A 21,677-nucleotide genomic window follows, 5' to 3' on the forward strand; every position below is an offset into this window, starting at 1 on the left:
AAGCTTAACCGACTGAGCCATCCTGGCGCCCTGTCTTTTTTTATAACCTCTCAATGCAGAATTTGAGGATAGAATTGTAAATTCAAAATAATGTTTCCTAATGTGACACACAATTGATTGTTATACAACCCCAAAATAATTGGTTTCTCCCACTTCTTACATAGTCTGGTAGTCTGGGAAATGTACCAAAAGATAGTATTATTAAATATTTCATGACTTTTTTTGTGCTTACTATTGCTATTTTAGTCACGTTTCTTAGTTGATACAAAATCGCAGTTGCGGTGTTGAATGTGGGCATTAGCTCTCAAAGTCTTCAAGAGGGAACTCTATAAATCTTGCTAATGTTCTTGAATTAATATTACATAAAATACTACAAATTTTGCACGCAATTCTTAATATACGTAAAATACGATAAATTTTGCACACAATGTTCAATTTAAACTAAGTTAAGCTTTCAAAAAAAATCACTTTCCCTCCAAATGTTGAAGGTATTGCTGCACTGTCTTCCAGCCTCCTTCACATGGTTCTCATTGCTAGATGCCTTTTAAATCTACACGTCAGGTCTGTGGTGTGTATGCAATTCCCCTACTTTCTTATAGGTGGCGCTGCAGAGAGAGGCAGAGCAGAGCGCATCCTCCTGGACAGGAGAGACTTGCCCAGTAGGGGGCGTAGCCAGTGGGTGACAGATCTCGGAGAGCCGTACGCAACGTCAGGGGCGGGAGCAACTCTCGCCCCGCCCCTGCCATCTGCAGCGCCCTGTGATTGGAGGAAGGGCCCATCACTTGGCCGCGCCGTTGGGGTGGGAGGAAGAGGGCCCCATCCGAAAGTGACGCTGAGGCGGCGAAGGTTCGGTGAGCGCTTCGGTCCGTGAGTGCGAGCGAGCCGCGGCAGCACTCCGGACGCTCTACCCATCTCTCAGCGGTGAATGGCGGCGGGATGGAGCACGAGGGGAGCGGCGGCAGCGGGGGGTCGGCCGGGCTCCTACAGCAGATCCTCAGCCTGAAGCTCGTCCCGCGGGTGGGCAACGGGACCCTGTGCCCCAACTCCACTTCTCTCTGCTCCTTCCCAGGTATCGGCCCCGCCCCGTGCCGCGCTTGCGCACTGCGTGTGTTGGCGCTGCCGCCGGGCAGGGGGGCGCCGCTTCCCCGGCGGGCGGGCCGGCAGGCTGACCTGGGGGCTTCTGCGCGCGGCGGTCCCATACTCCCTGGGCTGTTTTCCTCCTGGAAGGAGGTTCCCGCTCCCCCGGCGGGGACTTGGGGGATATAGCCCTTTCCCCGTCGCTTCCTCGCCGGCACCTCGGGCCAGTTACTGCGACCCCGCGCTGGGGGCCAAAGCGAAGGGAGCGGCCGCGAGTGGACGGGTCAGTGGAGGGAGCTCGGCCCCCGCTCGGACTGATTTTACTTTTGGAGTTTCCAGACGCCCCAGGGTCAGACTGGGACCCGAAGGAGCCCCGGAAGCGGTCGCCCCTCCTTGTTTGGGTGCGATGCGCCTGGCCCCTGAGGTCCGCGCCGGCCGCGCGGCTTGCGCGGCTTTCGCGGCTCGGACGCTGAACCGTCCGGGCCGGACTGAGGGACCGAACGCAGCGATCGCGCTCCCCTGGGGTCTAGTCTTGCCTCAGCGCCCGCAGGTTGTCTGCCGTTCGCTCTCACCTCGTCCAAATGCACCCAGTCCGCCAGCTTCTCTTTCTGGAAACACTTTCTGAGACCTGTTGCCGAGTTCCCCACTCATGCGTTCGAGATCTTTGAAACAGATTCCTTTTCACTTTTTTTTTTTTTAAAGATTTTATTTATTTATTTGAGAGAGAGAATGAGAGAGAGAGAGAGAGCATGAGAGGGGGGAGGGTCAGAGGGAGAAGCAGACTCCCCGCCGAGCAGGGAGCCCGATGCGGGACTCGATGTGGGACTCGATCCTGGGACTCGATCCTGGGACTCGATGTGGGACTCGATCCTGGGACTCCAGGATCATGACCTGAGCCGAAGGCAGTCGCTTAACCAACTGAGCCACCCCTCCTTTTCACTCTTCTTAACGCCCACTGGAGCTTCTGCTGGGCCTGGTGTAAGGGTTTTTAAAAATTACAACGCAAGGTAGAAAGCTCTGCGTGCTCAGAAGGCTGGGAGGAGGAGAAATTACTTGGGAAGCTAATAAAGGCTTTGAGAGGAGGGCACAGTTCAGTGTTGGATCAGATAAGGCAAGAAGACACAACAGTGGCGATTGAAGGGTGAGGTTGGGCTGTCCCGGAAAAGCTGACCGGTATGTTAACTTGGTAAACAGTTCGAGAACTGGGCCTGAGACCGTCAAAGGAGGGACGATTGGATTACTGACTGCAGTCATAAACAAGGCACCTGTGATTTCTCATCCACTGGGAAGCGACTGCCAGGTGCCATTCAGTGGACACCCGAGACTTGCTGGGTATTACCTGCCTAGTATTTTCCCCGGACAGCTGATAATAACCATGTTGGGGCAGATGCAGATGTTACTTTCGAACTATACCTAAAATAATAATCTGGCAACTCACTTTGTTTCAAAAGGTACTAAGATCACATTTGACAGTGACAACAGAAATATATGGCATTCTGTAGACACTGTTTAAAAGGTGAAATGTTGGGGCGCCTGGGTAGCTCAGTCGTTAAGCGTCTGCCTTCGGCTCAGGTCATGATCCCAGGGCCCTGGGATCGAGCCCTGCATCGGGCTCCCTGCTGGGCGGGAGGCCTGCTTCTCCCTCTCCCGCTCCCCCTGCTTGTGTTCCCTCTCTCGCTCCCCCTGCTTGTGTTCCCTCTCTCGCTGTGTCTCTCTCTGTCATATAAATAAATAAAATCTTAAAAAAAAAAAAGATGAAATGTTCATGCAGCCCAGAGGTACTACTGGGCCAGATTAGTCTGTTTTGTTTCCTTATTTCTCCCCCAACTCATTATTTTGAAATTTTCAAACATACTGAAAAATTGAAGTACTAGTATAATGAACATATATCCTTTATCTAGACTCATTATTAATATTTTTACTTCCGCATCTCTGTGCATATATATGTATATTGTGTGTGTATTATGTATGTACATATATATACATAACATTTTTACTTTATGCGGAGACATTTAAAAGGAAATTATTGAAGTGATGGTACCGGACACCTAATACTTCAGCATGTATCTTTTAAAATGAGTCCACTTTCTGTCATAGCCAAAAAACCCTTATCACACCCAAGAAATTTAACAATAGAATAATGGTGTCTAGAGGCACCTGGCTGGCTCAGTTGGTAGAGCACGCAACTCAGTCTCAGAGTTGTGAGTTCAAGCCCCATGTTGGTTGTGGAGCCTACTTAAAATTAACAACAACAAAAAAATAATGCTGTCTAATGTACAGGCCGTATTTAAATTTCCCAATTGTCTGAATAATGTCTTTTATAGCTTTTTTTCTTTAAGAAAAAACCCCAGATCTAATCAAGGGTCACACATTGCATTTTTTTTTTTTAAGATTTTATTTATGTATTTGACAGAAAGAGAGCAGAAGCAGGGGGAGCTGCAGGCAGAGGGAGAGGGAGAAGCAGGCTCCTCGAGGCTTCCCAAAGAGCAGGGAACCTGATATGGGGCTGGATCCCAGGACCCCAGGATCATGACCTGAGCTGAAGGCAGACTCTTAATGACTGAGCCACCCAGGCGCCCCCACACGTTGCATTTAATTATCATGTCTCTTTAGTCTCCTTGAATCTAGAACAGTTACTCCATCTGTTTCTTGAGCTTGATGTTTTTGAAGAGTCCTTGCTGATTTCCTAGACTGTCCCATAATCTAAGTTTATCTGATTGCTTTTTCACGATTACATTCAGATTAAACATTTTGGCTTAGAGTACTACCTACGGGGGGGGGGGGGGGGGTGCCTGAGTGGCTCAGCCAGTTAAGCCTGTGACTGTTTTTGGCTCAGGTCAGTCTTGGGGCCCTGAGATCGAGCCCCCTGCTGGCTCTGTGCTCAGTGGGGAGTCTGCTTGAGATGGTCTTTCTCCCTTGCCCTCTGCCCCTCCCCCCATAAAATAAATAAATAAATAAATCTAAAAAACCACAAAGAATTCTAGCTATATAGGTGATGTCCACTTCCCAGTGCACTACCTCAGGAGACACTCAACAGCAGTGTGTGCCTTTATTGGTAATGCTGTATATCATTTGGTGAAGGCGGTGCTTGTCAGATCTCCACTGAAAGGGTACCTTAAGCCTTTTGTGATAAGTCATATGCCAGGTGATACTTTGAATGTTCTCTTCAGTCTGTCTGGCTTTTAGTTGCCTTTTTAAGACTGAGATAAGTGAACTTGGGACAGTAGTTTTTGTTGTTTTTTTTTTTAAAGATTTTATTTATTTGACAGACACAGCGAGAGAGGGAACACAAGCAGGGGGAGTGGGAGAGGGAAAAGCAGGCCTCCTGCGGAGCAGGAAGCCCGATGTGGGACTCCACCCCAGGACCCTGGGATCATGACCTGAGCCGAAGGCAGACGCTTAACGACTGAGCCACCCAGGCGCCCTGGGACAGTAGTTTTAACATTATGTCATAGTAGCTATGACAATGAGAATTGTTTTGCTTTCAGAAATTATTCTGAAAATAAACTGCCGTATGTACATGAGTTTATGGGTGCTTCATTGGGTATATAATTTGGGGGCGTTGATCACTAGGAATTATTCATTCAGCGAGTATACATTTGGCCCAGTGCAGACTCTGGGGTAGGGGGTATAAACATGCATGAGTTAGAGCCCTTGACCCCAAGTTGATCAGAATGTGATGGGTAAACACACAGTCTCCCTGCTGTGTCTCATCTTTAACTGCACTAATGGATGTTATAGGCACATGGGGTTTCATCCTTTTTGAGGCACCAAAGCCTGCTTACAGTGAGTTCTGTTCATTGACCTGAATCTACAATAGTTCCTATTTTGGCCTCACAGGAAAGGTCACTTGCACTTTATGCTAAGTCAGTATGGCAAAATCACTGCTCTAAAATACTCTGTGGTTTGTCACTATCAGGAAGCTTAGAATTGATTTTTTTTTTTTTACCTGCATTTGCAATTTAGCCATTTAGATTTCTGCCCAACCCTCCTTATTCCAAGATGTTCAGATTTCTTTTGTTGTTGTCATCATTTTTTAGCAAATCTAAATGCCAAGAAAGGCAGATCTTTTATCAGGAATGGTATTAACTCTCTGAAGGTATGAATTTTATTAATATCAATGTTAAAGTATGTGTGTAATAGTTAAACCTACTTATGTTTCGGTTGTGCTATTGCTAGAGTCAAGAATGGGTAAACAGTTAAAAAAAAAAAAAGGAATGGGTTGCAATTGGACCAGTTATTTATTCATTCATTCAACAAATATTTGCTCTCTGTTGCCTGCCTTTTGTGTTCTAGGTACCAAGTAAAGATGTGGTAGGGAACAAAATAAAGGAGCTTTCGTTCTGATGGGGATAGAGAGAAAATAAAAAGTATGGAAAGGAACAGTTTAGTGGTGTGTAAGACGGTAGGGCGGGTAAGCGGTGGGTCTTGTGTGTCAGGGTGGAATGCTGTTTTACTTAAGGTCACAAGGAAGCTCTTTACAATGATGCCACTGGAGCTGAAATCTAAAGTACGAGAGGAACGAGATACACAGCTATTGGGAGAAGAACATTCTGGGCAAAGGCACAACAGGTTCAGAGCTCTGGAATAGGAGCTTGCTTAGGAAACATTAAGAAGGCCAGCAAGGAGGATGGGCAGTGTAGGTGAGGTCAGATCCCAGAGGGTAGTATTGGAGGGTTTTGAGCAGAGAAGGGATGATCTGATGGACTTTTAAGTGTACCGTTCAAAGATTTTTTTTAGCATCTGCAGAGTTTGCAGCCATCACCACAAGCAACTTCAGAATATTTTATCACCAGCAAGAAACCTCATACTCGTTGGCGCTAACTTTCTGGCTTTGTGTGGAGAAGGGAAGATCAGGACAGACAAGATCTAGCCAGGCTGGGGGCCGAGAGACCACTGGGGGGAGGCAGGCTGGACGGGCACACTCAGAAGCCAGGGATGAGCAAACAGGCAGGCAGGCGTGTCAGGAGAGAGGTGGCAGCCCACAGTGGGTGGTCCCGGTGGGCAGGTCATTGTTAGGAAGGAGTGGAAGGGTCTCTAGGAAATAAACTCTGCTTTCCTTTAAGTCTCACACAATTCCCGAATTCACAGTATTCTGACAGCAGTTATATGGGTTTTCTACATTGAGCTGTTCTGTGACACCATTGGGGTGCCCTGCAGTTCGGTTAGTTCCTACACTGTCTCCCTGGAGTTAGCACCAGATCCCACAGGTTAAGGGCTCAGTTTCCCCACTTCAGATGCCAATCAGAAGTCCTGATGGTCCTGTGCGCTTCTGACCTGCTGGCTCTAAGTTGGCGATTGCTACGACCCCCTTCCTTGGTTCAGTTAATTTTAGAACAGCTCACAGAACTCAGGAAAACAGTTTACCTACTAGATCACCGGTTTATTACACAGGATATTAAAGGGTACAAATGAACACCAGATAAAGAGATACGATGGGTGAGGTTCAGAAGGGATTCTGAACAAAGGAGCTTCTGTCCCCGAGGAGTTGGGGGAGTGCCACCCTCTCAGCGCATAGGTGTAGTCACCAAACCCGGAAGCTCTCTGAACCCCATGCTTTCTGGGTTTTTTGGAGGCTTCATCACGTACGCCTGATTGATTATTAACTACTTCCAGCCCTTATTGCCTCTGCAGAGAATGGGGGGTGGGCTTATTTCCGTGCTTATAATCATGGCTTTCTGGTGACCAGCCCCCATCCTGGAGCCCACCAAGAGTTGCCTCATGAGAACAAAAGAGGTGCCTGGCAATTCCAAGGGATTTAGGACTTCTGTATCGGAAACTAGGGTCAAAGACTAAATATTAGAACAAACGATTTTCCTGAAGATTTAGTGAGAGAGAGCACATGTGCGAGTGGGGAGAGGGGCAGAAGGAGAGAGAGAATCTTAAGCAGACTCCCTGCTGAGCATGGAGCCTGGCGTAGGGCTCGATCCCCCAACCCTGAAATCATGACCTGATGCTTAACTGGCTGAGCTGTCCAGGTGCCCCCCATCACCACTATTTTAAGGGTTTTAGGAGCTTTGTGTCAGGAACCAGGGGCAGAAACCTATATATACATATATATGTATATATATATAATTATTATTATTTCACAAGGGAACAGATGGACCCCCCTGGTAGGTAGGTGGGGTTCAGTAAGGGAGGGGTCTCACAGTGGGCAGTGTGGAGAGATGGAGGCTGATGGGCAGTATGAAGGCATTTCAGCATTGAGTTGCAGGTAGGACTCCAGTTCCCAGGAGGGCTGATGTGGTCTACTTAGAACCCCGGCTTCAGAGGAGCTGACTGTGTTCATAAGGTTGTTTGACCTGGAGCATAAGGTGGAGTGGGGCCAGCTAAAAGGATATCTAAATGCTGAGCCTCACCCTGCCCCCTTGGCTTAGGCTTCTTCCACTCCTGCTAATTGGCGCCAGGTTGGTCTTGAGGCCTTGCTTGGAAATTGGATAACTCAGTTGTGGAAGTTAGAGGGCCAGGGAGCCAGCCATTACTAACCCCTTTTGTTAATACAGAACGTACCTAGAGGAATCTGCAGTCTATGTGGCTTATCTCTCTAACTGAAATGTGTCTGAAAAACAGATTCTTAAAGATAATAAGCTCCTTTTGGGCAGCATCTTGTGTCTTGTGTTGTTTCGTCTTGTTTCACTGACCTATGCAAAGAGCTCAGTAAATACTGGATTGTTGAGTGAATGAACTCTTAGTGCTTGTAGTAGTTTGTTCTTGCCACTGTAACAACTTAGCACGGTATAGTGGCTTAAAACAACACAGATTTATCATCTTAGAGTTCTGGAGGTCAGAAATCCAAAATAAGTCAGCAATGCTGCCTTCCTTCTGAAGGGTCTAGGAAGAATTGGTTTTCTTCCCTTTTCCAGCTTCTGGAAGTTGCCTGCATTCCTTGGCTCGTGGCCCCTCCCCTCATCTCTAAAGCCCACAGCATAGCATCTTCAACTCTCTCTGACCCTCCTGCCTCCCTCCTACAAGCGCCTTGTGATTACATTAGGCCCACTTGGAGAAGCCAGGCCACTCGCCTGTCCCAGGACCCCTAATCTAATCACACCGCAAACTGCCTTTACCACCTGTTCACAGGTTTTGGGGATAAGTGTGTGGACATCTTTGGGACCCATTCTGTCACCAGTGCTTAATCTGATTTCCCCCTAGAATTTTTTTGTTACAGATAAATTATCTGATTTATACTTCGACAACAGGAAGGATGTGACTTTAGCTGTCAAAGTAAGCAAAGTTGAAGATAATGCACTTGATTTGAAACAGTGAACAAAGAAACGCTGTAAGATATGGAGACACAGATTTTTGACAGCGTATTGAACCAGAGAAATGAAAAGTATGATGATCAATAAATAGCTATTAAATAGATAGCAAATTAAGGTGCAGTAGGTTAAAGGGAAATCACTTAGTTTTAAGTGTTTTATTGATTGGGGTTTGCCTTCGCTATTAAGAGTGCTCGAATGATCTCATCCATCTGAAAAGTGTCTTATAAAGTACAGTACTCATCTAACATAATAAAGCCTTTTTTTGCTACTTAATGTGACTTAAGAGACGCTATATAAAATATGTAGGCACTGAGGTAGCTAACGGATGCAGCTCAAGGTTGTAGGAGGGTGCAGTGTGCATCCCTTTCTGAGAAACTCAAGGAAGTGCTGACTTGCTGTGCCAACCCTTGTTTACAAATAGGCCTTTCAGCTTTTAGGAAAAGGAATCCTCCTGGGGCAGGAGCTGTGCTCCAGGGGAATTGGGAGTGAGTGTTGGTGTCTTAGTCTGCTTCGGCTGCTATAACTAAATGCCCTAGGTTGAGTGGTTTAAATAATAGAAACTTATTTTCTCACAGTTCCGGAGCCTGCAAGGCCAAGACCAGGTGCTAGCATGGCCGTGTTGTAGTGAGGGCCCTCTTGGGTCGCCTTCTCGCTGTGTCCTCACATGGCAGGGAGAGAGAGAGAGAGAGAGATACCTCTCTTCCTCTTCTTATAAGGCCTGAGGCCTATCAGACCCACCTTCATGGAGGTTATCAAGTTGGTGTGTCTCACCTCCCAGTTCACTACCCAGTTCACCTCTAAAGCTTGGGGAGCTCCAGCAGGGCCCACGAGTGGTATCAGGTCATCAGCAGGATGGCCACTGCTCTGAGTTCTCAGAGGCAGATTTGCATCCCATTGTCCCCTCTTGGGACAGTGGTGTTCCTGGTGTCACCATAGCATTTTGCCGACGAGGTGGTGGGATGGAGGGCAGAGTCTGCGTGTGACCCGGGGGAGTAGCTAGTAAGGACTGTGGGACTGGAGATGGGGTTCCTGCTTTGGGAGGGAACAGCATGGGGCCGGGCTGTGGCCTGGGGTCAAGCCAGTAGTGGCTGGTATAGGAGGCGGCTTAGGCCGGGAAGACAGGCTGCCCTCCCTGAGCCAGGGTGCTACAGAGGCTGCCCAGGCGAGAGGGATTTGTGGGCACCACAGCTCTGGCCGGTGCGCATTTATTGGACGGGCAGTATCGGGACACTAGACGGTGCAACGTCTGGGAGCTGCTGCCCAGCATGGAGGGCGAGTTTCCTAGGTTGTGGAAGCAGGAGGAGCTCCAGGCCGAGGCTGGAAAGGAGGCTGCGGTAGTAAACAGGTTTATTTCCAGAGAGAATGGGGCTCAAACTGTGAGGATTCAGAACCCTGCCTGCAATTTCTGATCAACATATTGACTGGAAAGGTGGTTTTTTTCTTTGGCGGAGGAGGGACAGTAGTTAGTGTGTGTATATATAGTTATATATTTTATACATATTAGTTTTTTACATTATGCATATTTAATTTTTAAGCTTGGGACCTTACTCTTTAATCACTTTATGCTCCGTATTGCATGATCTAACTTGGTTTAGCAGAATTTGCCAAATGCCATCAAATAGACCAGTTTCAACAGTAATAAAATTATTCTGAAGATATATCCTGTTCAGAAAAAAAAAAAAAGTTTCGGGACACCTGGGTGGCTCAGTCGTTAAGCGTCTGCCTTCGGCTCAGGTCATGATCCCAGGGTCCTGGGATCGAGCCCCGCATCGGGCTCCCCGCTCAGCAGGAAGCCTGCTTCTCCCTCTCCCACTCCCACTGCTTGTGTTCCCTCTCTTGCTGTGTCTCTGTCAAATAAATAAAATCTTAAAAAAAAAAGAAAAAAAAATTTCACAAATGGTTTGAAATTTTTTATAGCTATCTGATAGCTTTCCACCAGAGCAAAAGTGCCAAAACACCTCAGTTGTTTATTTTTTAAAAAAGGTTTTATTTATTTATTTGAGAGAGAGAGCGTGAGCGGAGGGAGGGGGGCAGAGGGAGAGGGAGAAACAGGCTCCCTGGTGAGCTGAACAGGGAGCCCGACGAGGGGCTCCATCCCCGGACCCCCGAGATCATGACCTGAGCCGAAGGTAGACACCCAACCGAGCCAGCCAGGCGCCCCTAGTCATTTGTTATTTTTAATAAGCCTTGAGCCCTAGATGGGGCATGCCTGATACTTTCATTTGGAACCAAAGCTTGAATTAGGTGTCCTAATTTAGGTATTAATTGAAACTTTATGTGAGTCAAAATGAGCGAAGAATTAGAACAGTCATCAGTGACCATGCCAAGGGTGGCTTAGAGGGATTTGGCCTCCATTCCTAATCTCTCACCCCCAACAGTTCAGAAATTGATCTGGAAAGAAAACATCCACAGTGGTAATTCTTAGAGCGTCTTCAAGTCCAGCCTCAGAGACAGCTTTGAGAAAAGCCCCTGGTCCTTCCCTTCCTGCTCTCCACTGTCCCCAGGCTGATTGGTGCTCCTCATTGTTTCTGTAACATTCCAATCAGATCAGCCTTCCTGAACTGCTCTTTTAGAAACAAAGGCTCTTTTTTTCTTTTTCTAGTTTCTTTTTTTTTTTTTTAAAGATTTTATTTATTTCTTTGAGAGAGAGAGAGAGTGAGAGAGAGAGCGCAAGAGGGGGTAGGGTTAGAGGGAGAAGCAGACTCCCCGCCGAGCAGGGAGCCTGATGTGGGACTCGATCCCGGGACTCCGGGATCATGACCTGAGCCGAAGGCAGTCGCTTAACCAACTGAGCCACCCAGGCGCCCTTTTTCTAGTTTCTTTTTATTATAATTTTGTAAAAGCCAGTAAGCAGCTAGAAAAGCTTTTTTTAAAAAAATCAAAGTAGGGGCTCCTGAGTGGCTCAGTCGGTTAAGCATCCCACTCTTGATCTTGGTTCAGGTCTTGATCTCAAGATTGTGAGTTCAAGCCCCCCATTGGGCATGCAGCCTACTTAAAAAAAGAGAAAAAAAAGCAGAGTAAAAAGTGAATGGTCATTAGCCCTTCCCCAGCCTATCCCACTCCCCAGAAATAACACTTTGCTGTTGCTTGCTGTACAGCATAGAGGATGAGGGCATGGCCTCGGGTGTCAAGCTCCAACTAGGCTCCAATAGGGCTCCAACCGGGCTCTCCTCCTGCTGGCCTTGTGGGGCTCACCATCAGTGTGGGCTCCAGCACGTTCCTTCCCTCCGTCTGCCTCTATTTCCTCATCCAGGAGCCAGGGATATTCATGATCTGTGCCTCATAGTGTTGTGTTAGAGGATTGCACGGTTAAGATTTATAAAGCACTTAGAACAACGCCTGCCCATGTCATAAATATTTATTAAATACACCTATGTCCAGACTTTTCTCCGGGTGCATAGAATTATTTATACACACATTGTTTCTTTTGTTTTACAAAAACAGGATCTTCTATATACTATTCTGCAACCTGCTTTTTTTTGTTTGTTTTTACTTCCCAAGATGGCTTGGGCATCTTAATCCCCTCAGTATATAAAGATCTAGCCCAGGTTTTTATGGGATTGTGTAATGTTACATTATGTGCACCAAAATGTGTTTGACAGGTCTTCCATTTACGGACACGCATGTGGTATCTGGTCTTTGCCATCACAGACACAGCTGCCGGAACCCTCGCACCTCTGCCCTTGCCCGCATGTGTATTCCTATAGGTGGTGTTCCTGGGATATTCCTGGAAGTGAGGTCGCTGTGGCCAAGGGCATGCACACTTGACTTTTTTGGATACACACTTCTAAATTACCCTCCAGAAAGGTTTTCTAGTTTGTATTCCTACTGGGAGTGTAAGGTAGGACCTGTGAAATAATGTCCTGACAACCTTTTACTGCTCAAAGCCTTTAATGGTGCTTCTAGGGTTTTCACGTTGAAGTATTTATTTATTTATTTATTTATTTATTTATTTTTAAAGATTTTATTTATTTATTTGACAGAGAGAGACACAGCGAGAGAGGGAACACAAGCAGTGGGAGCGGGAGAGGGAGAAGCAGGCTCCCCGCTGAGCAGGGAGCCCGATGCGGGGCTCGATCCCAGGACCCTGGGATCATGACCCGAGCCGAAGGCAGACGCCCAACGACTGAGCCACCCAGGCGCCCCTCACGTTGAAGTTTTTAGTCTGACCTTCAAAACCCACCGTAACATGACCCCATCTGTCTTTGTAGGTTTTTTTTTTTCAAGTAGGCTCCATTCCCAATGTGGGGCTTGAACTCATGACCCTGAACTCAAGAGTCTCATGCTCTACCGACTGAGCCAGTCAGGTGCCCCTATCTTTGTTGTTTTAACTGCTTTTAGTTTTACAGACCCTCTGCGTCAGTCAGACCGCTGGTTTTTAATCAGGGCGATTTTTGACCCCATCCCCAGCCCCCCACCCCCACCAGGACATTTGGCAAAGTCTGGAAATATTTTTGGTTGTCAGAACTGGGGAGAGGGTGCTACTGACCTACAGTAGAGGGCAGAGGCCAGGGCTACTACCCCGTGTCCTGCAGTGCACAGGCCAGTCCCCCACAACAAAGGGTTGACTGGTCCAGGTGTCAGTATTGCTGAGTTAAGCTGTTGACTGAATTCTGAAATTACCTGTTACTCACCTGCTTCTAGGGCGCAAAGGACAACGGATTTTATCTGACGTGACACCTTCATTGTATCCATGTGGGTAGCTAAAGGGCTATTTTGTGAATTTCAAAGCCTTGCCTGGGCTCGGTGGAGGAAATTGCTTCATCTGCTGTTTACCAGATTGCAAAGTTACGAGGCAGGATGGTATCTCCTGTTTTCTATTTCCCGAGGGGGCTCACGCATAGGTTTTTAGACATAGTTGGTTATCCAATATTTTAATGTTGCTTGAATTGCAGTCATCTTACAAGTTAACTAGACATTCTCCATAGGAACCAGCTCCTCCATCCTGGCCCTCATTTGCCATTTGTCTCTAAGCCAAGACATTTCTGTTTTTTGGTATTTATTTAATATCTTAAAGAGCTTTGCTATGCTGAGGGGCAGTGGCCTGATACTGCATTGTCTTGAAATGATTGTTGAATGAATAAAATTGTATAGCTTTTTCATTTGAGAAGACTTAACATGATTGGCCATTTTAGAGGTTGACGACCTTGTTCTGGAAGCGGCCAGATAGTAAATATTTCAGGCTCTGCAGGCTGTGTGCTGTTTCAGCTCTGCTCTTGTAGCTTGAAATAGCAATAGGCCAGACTTAACTGAAGGATCATGGCTGAGTTCCAGGAAGAGTTTACGACGCACAAAACCTGCCGGTGGCCTGCAGGCCTGTTTGCTGATGCCTCTAGAACCATCAGCGTTTGGATGTTTGACTGATGAGCCTACACTGCACCTGGGTGGCTTTGAAAATGAAATAAGCGGATAAAATGACTAGCCCCTGGTAATCACTGTACCAGGAAAGTCGGCGACTTGCGCCCTCTGTTTGCTTTTCCTTGCAGAGATGTGGTATGGTGTGTTCCTGTGGGCACTGGTGTCCTCTCTCTTCTTCCATGTCCCTGCTGGATTACTGGCCCTCTTCACCCTCAGACATCACAAATATGGTAGGTTCATGTCTGTAAGCATCCTGTTGATGGGCATCGTGGGACCAATTACTGCTGGAATCTTGACAAGTATGTTAGACATTATGATACCAGTCGAACCGTTCATATGACTAGTCACTTAATTTCAGGACCCACTTTAGAAACGTGTCTGAGTGAAATGAAGAAAAAAAAAGAGTGGCTTTTCACCCCGGGCCTCTCGTTTAGTGTATTGTTTTTTTCTGACCTCTTACCGCCCCCCCCCCCCCCATTCCCATTATTTGGCTAACATCTTTGACTTCCTAGGTTGTATTTTCTCCTATCTTTCAGATAAGCCAGGTGAGGTTTTATGAGATAGGTCTCTACTAAGAGAAGCTGTTTATCTTTTTGGAAGCCACTGCTTCTTTCTTGTCAGCGATCAATTGACTGGTGGCATCGCAAGATTGTTGCTGAGTTAGTGCTGCTCACTCAGGGGCGGCTACTTTAAGGGTGGAAGACTAATTCTGATGACAAGAATTCTTGTTTAGGAAAGTACCTGATTTGTCTTCTGGTTATTTTTTCCCCCCTCTCAGAACTTTTTTTTTTTAAAAGATTTTATTTATTTGTCATAGAGAGAGAGAGGAGTACAAACGGGAGTAGCAGGCAGAGGGAGAAGCAGGCTCCCCGCAGCAAGGAGCCCGATGCGGCACTCGATCCCAGGGCCCTGGGATCGCGACCTGAGCTGAAGGCAGACGCTTAACTGACTGAGCCACCCAGGCGCCCCCTCTCACAGCTTTCTGAATGAGAATTGGAATAACAAATTATAAATTATTTTTACTTTTTTTTATTTTTTGGCTTTTGCTCATGTCACAAAGATGAGAATAAGTTTAAATCATTTTTAAGCACACGATTAAGTGTAAATATCATCTCTATTTTATATAAATTAAAAATTATAAGAAAGCAAAGCTAAAAACACTCCATTATCACATCTCTAAGTGAAAACCGCAATTTGCATTTTGGTATGTGCTTTCAAACTTTTTTTCTAGGTGTATGTGTCAACATAAATATATGCTTAAAAATTAGAAACATAACATTCCTACTAATTTGTGTGTGTGTGTGTGTATTTAAGCCTTGAGCTCTAAGCAGAACTGTCCCTTTCTTTGACTTGAGTTTTTTTGGGGGACAAAGTGGCCTCATTTCTGTGTGTTCTGTAGGTGATGAAACATTTGTGGTAATAAGAAGAGAAGGCCCCTTTTCTCCTGTCTGCATAAAGGTGTTTCCATAACTGGCTTTATATAGTATTTTTAACTGTATCTCCTATAGCTGCTCTTTAGAGACCTTCTGCTCCAGTTTTCTTATTGGATTCCTGGCTCCTAGGACCTGTCTCAGATTTTTCCTCAGTAAAATAAGGATAATGCTACCCACCTCTGAGGCTGTGTGATGATAAAAGGAAATGTTTATTAAAGAACTTAGCATAATACCTAACACTTGGGAACTGTGCAATAAGTGTGTCTATTCTATTTTTAAGACTCCGGTGTGAATAGAGTCTATTTCCCATTGTGCTGCTCCCCCTGGTCTGCTTTTCCCTTTCTTCCCTACCTCATCATCCAAACCCCACTTTGGGGCCTACTTCAAGTTTCTTAAGCTTCTTTCTACCCAATCCATTTTTTTTGGAGCTAACTTATGAGGGGCCCAGTGAAACAGGTGCCTTGCGCATGTTAGTGACACAATATGTGTGCGGAGCCACTGGAGGTGGGCATCTCCAAGTCACAGATACTCCAGGCAGCCAATACAGAAACTGCTTCATTTGCTCTTTCTTAAAATATGTAAATATGCCCTCATATCCCATGTATAAAATGTATAGACATTTGATTGAGATGCTGTATGTTGTCTTGTATTATTTAAAATCTGTTTCATGCTTACGCTTTCCTTCTGTGTCTCAGCTTGATTCTGAGCATTAATGAGAATAGGGATCATACCTTATCAGACATAGAGGTAAACAAATATTTGCAAGAATGAACACACTGACCAAAGAGGATTCTTTTTGGAACAGTTTTTGAGAGGAGGGTCATCTGGGACCTTTGGATCTATTCTTGTCCAACTAATGAAATCTTGGCTTTCTTGGTACAATACTGAGTCCCTGTAGCAATTTATATGGGTTTCTAGGGAGATTAAGATGTTTGTGTTTGTTTGGTTTACTCAGTTTCTAGGAAGTTGTGGTGACTAATATAATAAAAACGATTAGTGATATGGGGAACAGAAAGGATCCCCTTAGGATCTCTCCCCTCATGCCCTTTGAATTAATAACTTCGTAAGTGTAGAGTCATCCTCTCCTTTTCCCATCCTCTGCTCCCTCCTCTATCCACTTTGGGTGGGGAGCTCTGAGTACCGTAAAGGTGGAATGAGGATTCCCTGTGGCTTCTGAAATATTTCTTGCTTAGTCTCACACAGAAGTTTTGTTGGCGTTTATTGCCAAGTTTTTTTTAGGTACCTGTTAAATGCTAAGCATGGCAAATAAGAGATGTTTTTGAGTTTGTAATCAGGTCATGGGGAAGTTGGTATATCTTCATGATTTTGGTGATGACTTCCAGATTATTTTACTGAGTAAATCTAGGAGACCCAGTTTTAAGGACTCACTTTTCACCATCTAAAAGAACTAATCAGTGATTTGTAAGTTGTATGGGGAATACTTAAAACCTAGAGTAGGCAGCAAAAAAGTATAGGGAAAACAAAACATTTCTATAATATTTAAATTTTAATGTAAAAAATCTAGAACATTCTCCATACAGTAGGATTTTAAGTGCTGTATTTTCCTGATTATATTAACCTTGATTTTTTTTTTAACACCCTTTTTTTTGAACAGGTGCTGCAATTGCTGGAGTATACCGAGCAGCAGGAAAGGAAATGATCCCATTTGAAGCCCTCACCTTGGGCACTGGACAGACATTTTGTGTAGTGGTGGTCTCCTTCTTACGGATTTTAGCTACTCTATAGCGTACACCTGTAGGCCATGATGTTGAACCTAAGTTTGATAGGCTCCTCACAAAAAGAATACATTATGGAATGTAGTGTGTTCTTACTTCTTCAAGTGGAAGAAACTTGGATGAAGCAGTTTGTGAAAAATGACATCTCAGCCCTTCAGTTTGAAGCTCTAGGAACTGAAGATCTTTCTGGACTCCTATTGTTCTCAACCAAAACAAATCAAGTTTCTTAGCACTTTTTTTTTTTTTTTTTTGGATTTAATTTAAGCAGTTTTACAAGTGCACCTTTACCCACGCTAGGTCAACAGCCCTTCTGGGTTGACGTCCTTCACCCCGAAATCTACAGTATTCTGTGAGAAAATGCAATGTTGCGTATTTCAGAGAAACCACGAAAAATACTGTTTTTTTTCTGAGCAGAGTATGCTGTACTAAAATCTTATCTAATCTAATCTTGATTAAAATTTGGCAGACTCTTCTTTCACTGCATCTTCATGACAGTAAGTGCCAACTAGGTTTTGGTTGAGTAGAGCTTTGAGAACAAATTTGTGGAAATGTAACAGGAAAAAAATCCTACAACACAAGTAGTGCCTTCAGTTCCACTGTTGAAAGAAAAAGAAGATGATGTGACATTTTCTGGATAACTATCTTGACCTCTGATTACTTAATAATATTTTAAGAGATGTGAATTTGTTGTTTTGTACATTATATCAAAATAAGCTAGCTAATTGAGGCTTTTTTCCCTCTAGAATTCCTACATCCCTTTCCCATCACTTTCATTCTATTGATTTTGTTTACTTTAATTGGAAACATACCCTATTAAATAGCTTGAGTTCAGAATTTTAAGCCAGATTGGTTAGGATGCTCTTTGGACATTGAGGTACCAAAAAAAATTTTTTTTAGCATTGTCATAGTTTTTCTTGGTGACTTTGGTTGAAATTGTAGAAATGCAGCTTAAACTAGAGTTGGTGGTTATTCATTTCTTAGTCTTAATATGGTCACCACTGTTAACAGTATTGGGTGTCACTCCCAGAAAGTGCCTAAAGTTTAATTTTCAGATAAGCTTCCACTTTACATTTCCCTTCAAGAGAATGTATGTCCTTCCAGAGAATTAAACATCGAATTTTTTTTTTTTAGATTTTTTTTTTTTTAAAGATTTTATTTATTTATTTTTTAGAGAGCGAGCGAGAGAGAAACAGCATGAGAGGGGAGAGGGTCAGAGGGAGAAGCAGGCTCCCCGCCGAGCCGGGAGCCCGATGTGGGACTCGATCCCAGGACTCTGGGATCATGACCTGAGCGGAAGGCAGACGCTTAACCATCTGAGCCACCCAGGCGCCCTAAACAACGAATTTTTTAAACCCAATTTTAGCCATCTTAATTTTTCTTCTACTGCCTTTCTTTCTCATTAAAAGGCCTGAAAACTGTGACCTTCAAAAGAGAAAGGATTGCAAAAATTAAGTGTCGAGCTTGATCCTTACCACTTCGGCTGTGTTAAATGGAATATAGCCGTTGTTCTCTGTGTTCAGAATAGTTTCTGATCATTAAATCTGATGTTTTTAAAGGAAAGTTTTCATTGTGACAGTAAGGCTAACAGCCCGTGAGGTTATGTACACACAAACATATCTATTCCATTTAAAGCAATATGTCCTCTGGCTTCTGATTAAAAATAGCCAGAAGGACCAACTTACCAGGGAAAGTCAAAGAGGAAGAATTACAGAGAGAGCACAGAACTTAATTGGCTATTTTGTTTTAACTCAGAGGCCATTAGACCACTTTTCAAAATTACAGTGACATATGCTCAGAATAGGTGGAAAATTACAAGTAGACTTGGAATGCTGGCAAATGTTTTTACAAATTCCCCAAGAAGTTTCTCTCCAATGTGCAAATCTTTCTATCTTGCAAATTTTAAGTCTTGTCTTTTAAGATTTTTTTTTTAAAGATTTTATTTATTTATTTGACAGAGAGAGAGAGAGACAGTGAGAGAGGGAACAAAAGCACGGGGAGTGGGAGAGGGAGAAGCAGGCTTCCCACGGAGCAGGGAGCCCAATGCGGGACTCGATCCCAGGACCCTGGGACCATGACCTGAGCCTAAAGCAGACGCTTAACGACTAAGCCACCCAGGTGCCCCTAAGATTTTTTTTTAAAGATTTTATTTATTTCAGAGAGACAGAGAGAGCATGAGCAGGGGGAGGGGCAGAGGGAAAAGCAGACTCCCCGCTGAGCAGGGAGCCTGATGACAACATGGAATTCGAACCCAGAACCCTGAAATCAGGACCTGAACCGAAGGCAGACGCTTAACCAACTGAGCCATTCAGGTGCCCCAAGATTTTAAGTTATCTCTGTACCTAGCGTGAGGCTCAAACTCACAACCCCAAGATCAAGTGTCACATGCTCCACTGGCTGAGCCAGCCAAGTGCCCCTACGTCTTTAAATAAGACTCCATTTTTCTGTTCAAGGAGCTGTGATTTTTGCAAAGTAGCCCTTCAGTTTAAGAAATTTGGGACATTATATCCTTTGTTACAGAAAATGATTTTAATCATTTCTCTTGAAGTATGCCTTTTATTAGAATTCTCATCTAAAACATTCTTTTGGATAGAATTTTTCAAATTGAACATATGGGCCTGTGGTTGTTAGGCCCCTCCCCCTGAATACTAATTTTTGAACATATTGATCGATTATTTAAATATTTGGTTATTAGAGGGGCCCCTGGGTGGCTCAGTCGTTAAGCGTCTGCCTTCGGCTCAGGTCATGATCCCAGAGTCCTGGGATCGAGCCCCACATCAGGCTCCCTGCTCGGCGGGAGGCCTGCTTCTCCCTCTCCCACTCCCCCTGCTTGTGTTCCCTCTCTCGCTGTGTCTCTCTCTGTCAAATAAATAAATAAAATCTTTAAAAAAATAAATAAATAAATAAATAAATATTTGGTTATTAGAGCCAAGACACAAAAATTAATGCATTTTGAAAGGTGTTTTTGTTTCCATCTGTTTCTTTGCTATACATTGATTATCCACTCTTTTTAAAAACTTCAAATATAAGATCTATCTTCAAATTATTGAGTATTTCATCCATCCAAGTATGTGAACATTCTCCTGTGAATAAATTTATATAGACCTTTATATACATGGAGCTTGGTAGCTTGAAATGTTTTTTAAGGAGAAACTATTTGAATGATAAATATATCTAGTGCCCCTTGGGTTTTTTGTTTTTTAATTTCTCAAATACACAATTATTTGGGGGTGGTCACTCAGATGGAAAAATACTGGCATATGTGTTGAACATTTTATTTTACTATAGTTTTTAAGAATTTTTGCCAACAACCTGCTTTCTTAGGGCCTATGCACCCCCCCCTTCCCAGCTGGACATCCACTTTTCCTATTTTTTTTTTCCCCAATTTTTTTTTTTATGCAGGGGAGAGAGGCAGCTCCCAACCATAAAAGCTTCATTCTTTAATATGGGGGTTTGGGGATGAAGGTATTTTGTGAAGACAAGTCCATATAAAATGTGTAATGAATATTCCACGAGAAGGATGTCTCTTTGTGCTCTCAACTCATTTTTTAATTTTACAGTAAAACATTACTTCTTAGGAAATGTTTAAACCAGTGAGAGAAAGCTGATGCAAATAATTAAACCACTCCTTATGGTTTTTAAATTTTAAATTGTATATTGGCTTTTGATTTCAGTGTCTGGTGTGAATTAAGTTCTTACTACAACTGCAGTGCATACCAACCTTCCCTACGACACCATTTCCTGGAATGTGAAGCCCTCATGCCATTAGCTATCCACACGCAGCAAGTTTTGTGTATGTGCATTTCTTTTTTGTGCACTCTGTTAGTCTGGTTGTGACTAAAATCAGCTTAACTTTTGTATTAGATTATTTCACTAACTGCTCTAGTCAAAATGATCAAATCTTTGTACAATAGAAAATAATTTAAATTTTTATTTTTCTACTGACATTTCTAATTCTGGTATAAATGTTTATCAATAAAGAATTTCAATTCTGTGAACTGGAATGGTTATTTCTTTTTTACAGTGACCAGTGAATTTAATCTTTTGCAATAAAGTCTGACTTAGATTTTTGGATTTTTAAATAACTTAGTACTTAACATATGTTTACCTGTATTTCTTTTACATTCAATTTCTTACTAATTTATGGTAAAATCCTTGTTCAAAGATGTGATTAAACTGTATGCACATGTGAACTTGAGTCCTATTAACTGCACTTTGTGGGCTGTATCTTGCCATCAAGAAGCGTTTTGTCTGATTCCACACTGGGATGGCTGAGAGCTGATACAGTGTATGAAAAAAATTATTTCAATAGTAGGTTCACATGAAGAGTGGCTCCGACGTCGGTTTAGCACTCTCAGGGACATCACAGAAGTCTTTCTCTGCTCTGCCGTTTTCAGCGAACTGTCCAATTTGGGTGTCTTACATCCTAGTCCAAGATAGACGACCCCTACAGTTCCAGGCGTCATAGATAGACATACAATGTCTGGCGGGAGACTGCCCATTCTTTCTCTTTTATTTTTTATTGAGGTATAATATACAGTAAAGTGCACACATCTTAAATGTATAGCTTGATTAATTTTTACGTATTCATACATTTATGTGAATACCATTCGCAACAAGGTACAGAGCAATTTCTAGGACCCCAGGAGAACCCTACATGCAGAGTTGGGCCAGAAGCCCCCAAGATTGTATACGTATCCAGGACCCAAGGCAGGAGGAACTTTTCTTCAATTTTCAAAAGGTGATAACTCAAGATTGGACAATGGAAAGAGATTGTGTAAGATGAGGGGCTAAAGGTGCTGAGTATGGTAAACTGG

At 44.0% G+C, this 21,677-nt stretch overlaps 1 protein-coding gene across 2 annotated transcripts; it reads left to right on the forward strand.

Annotated features, from left to right (window-relative positions):
* The first annotated feature begins 781 nt into the window (after positions 1-781).
* On the forward strand, positions 782-20,858 carry TMEM170A (transmembrane protein 170A). 2 transcript variants are annotated; one of them, XM_006743336.3, is made up of 3 exons: positions 782-1,069; positions 13,823-13,924; positions 16,743-20,858. In XM_006743336.3, the coding sequence occupies exons 1-3, from the start codon at positions 937-939 to the stop codon at positions 16,871-16,873; spliced, it is 366 nt and encodes a 121-aa protein (XP_006743399.1). In that variant the 5' UTR covers positions 782-936; the 3' UTR covers positions 16,874-20,858. The 2 variants fall into 2 exon arrangements, with proteins under 2 accessions (XP_006743399.1, XP_006743398.1); XM_006743335.3 differs by having other exon boundaries at positions 784-1,069; positions 13,823-13,993.
* Positions 20,859-21,677: the final 819 nt, after the last annotated feature.

This window comes from Leptonychotes weddellii, chromosome 16 (genome assembly GCF_054177405.1).
Source record: "Leptonychotes weddellii isolate Sample4059 chromosome 16, ASM5417740v2, whole genome shotgun sequence".
NCBI classification, from domain to species: domain Eukaryota; kingdom Metazoa; phylum Chordata; class Mammalia; order Carnivora; family Phocidae; genus Leptonychotes; species Leptonychotes weddellii.

Excerpts from the sequence above, each read along its gene's own strand:
- TMEM170A (XM_006743335.3), top strand. The coding sequence starts at position 937 with ATGGAGCACGAGGGGAGCGGCGGCAGCGGGGGGTCGGCCGGGCTCCTA. Across the intron at positions 1,070-13,822 it reads TTCTCTCTGCTCCTTCCCAG|AGATGTGGTATGGTGTGTTC; the intron begins GTATCGGCCCCG and ends TTTTCCTTGCAG. Across the intron at positions 13,994-16,742 it reads TACTGCTGGAATCTTGACAA|GTGCTGCAATTGCTGGAGTA; the intron begins GTATGTTAGACA and ends TTTTTTGAACAG.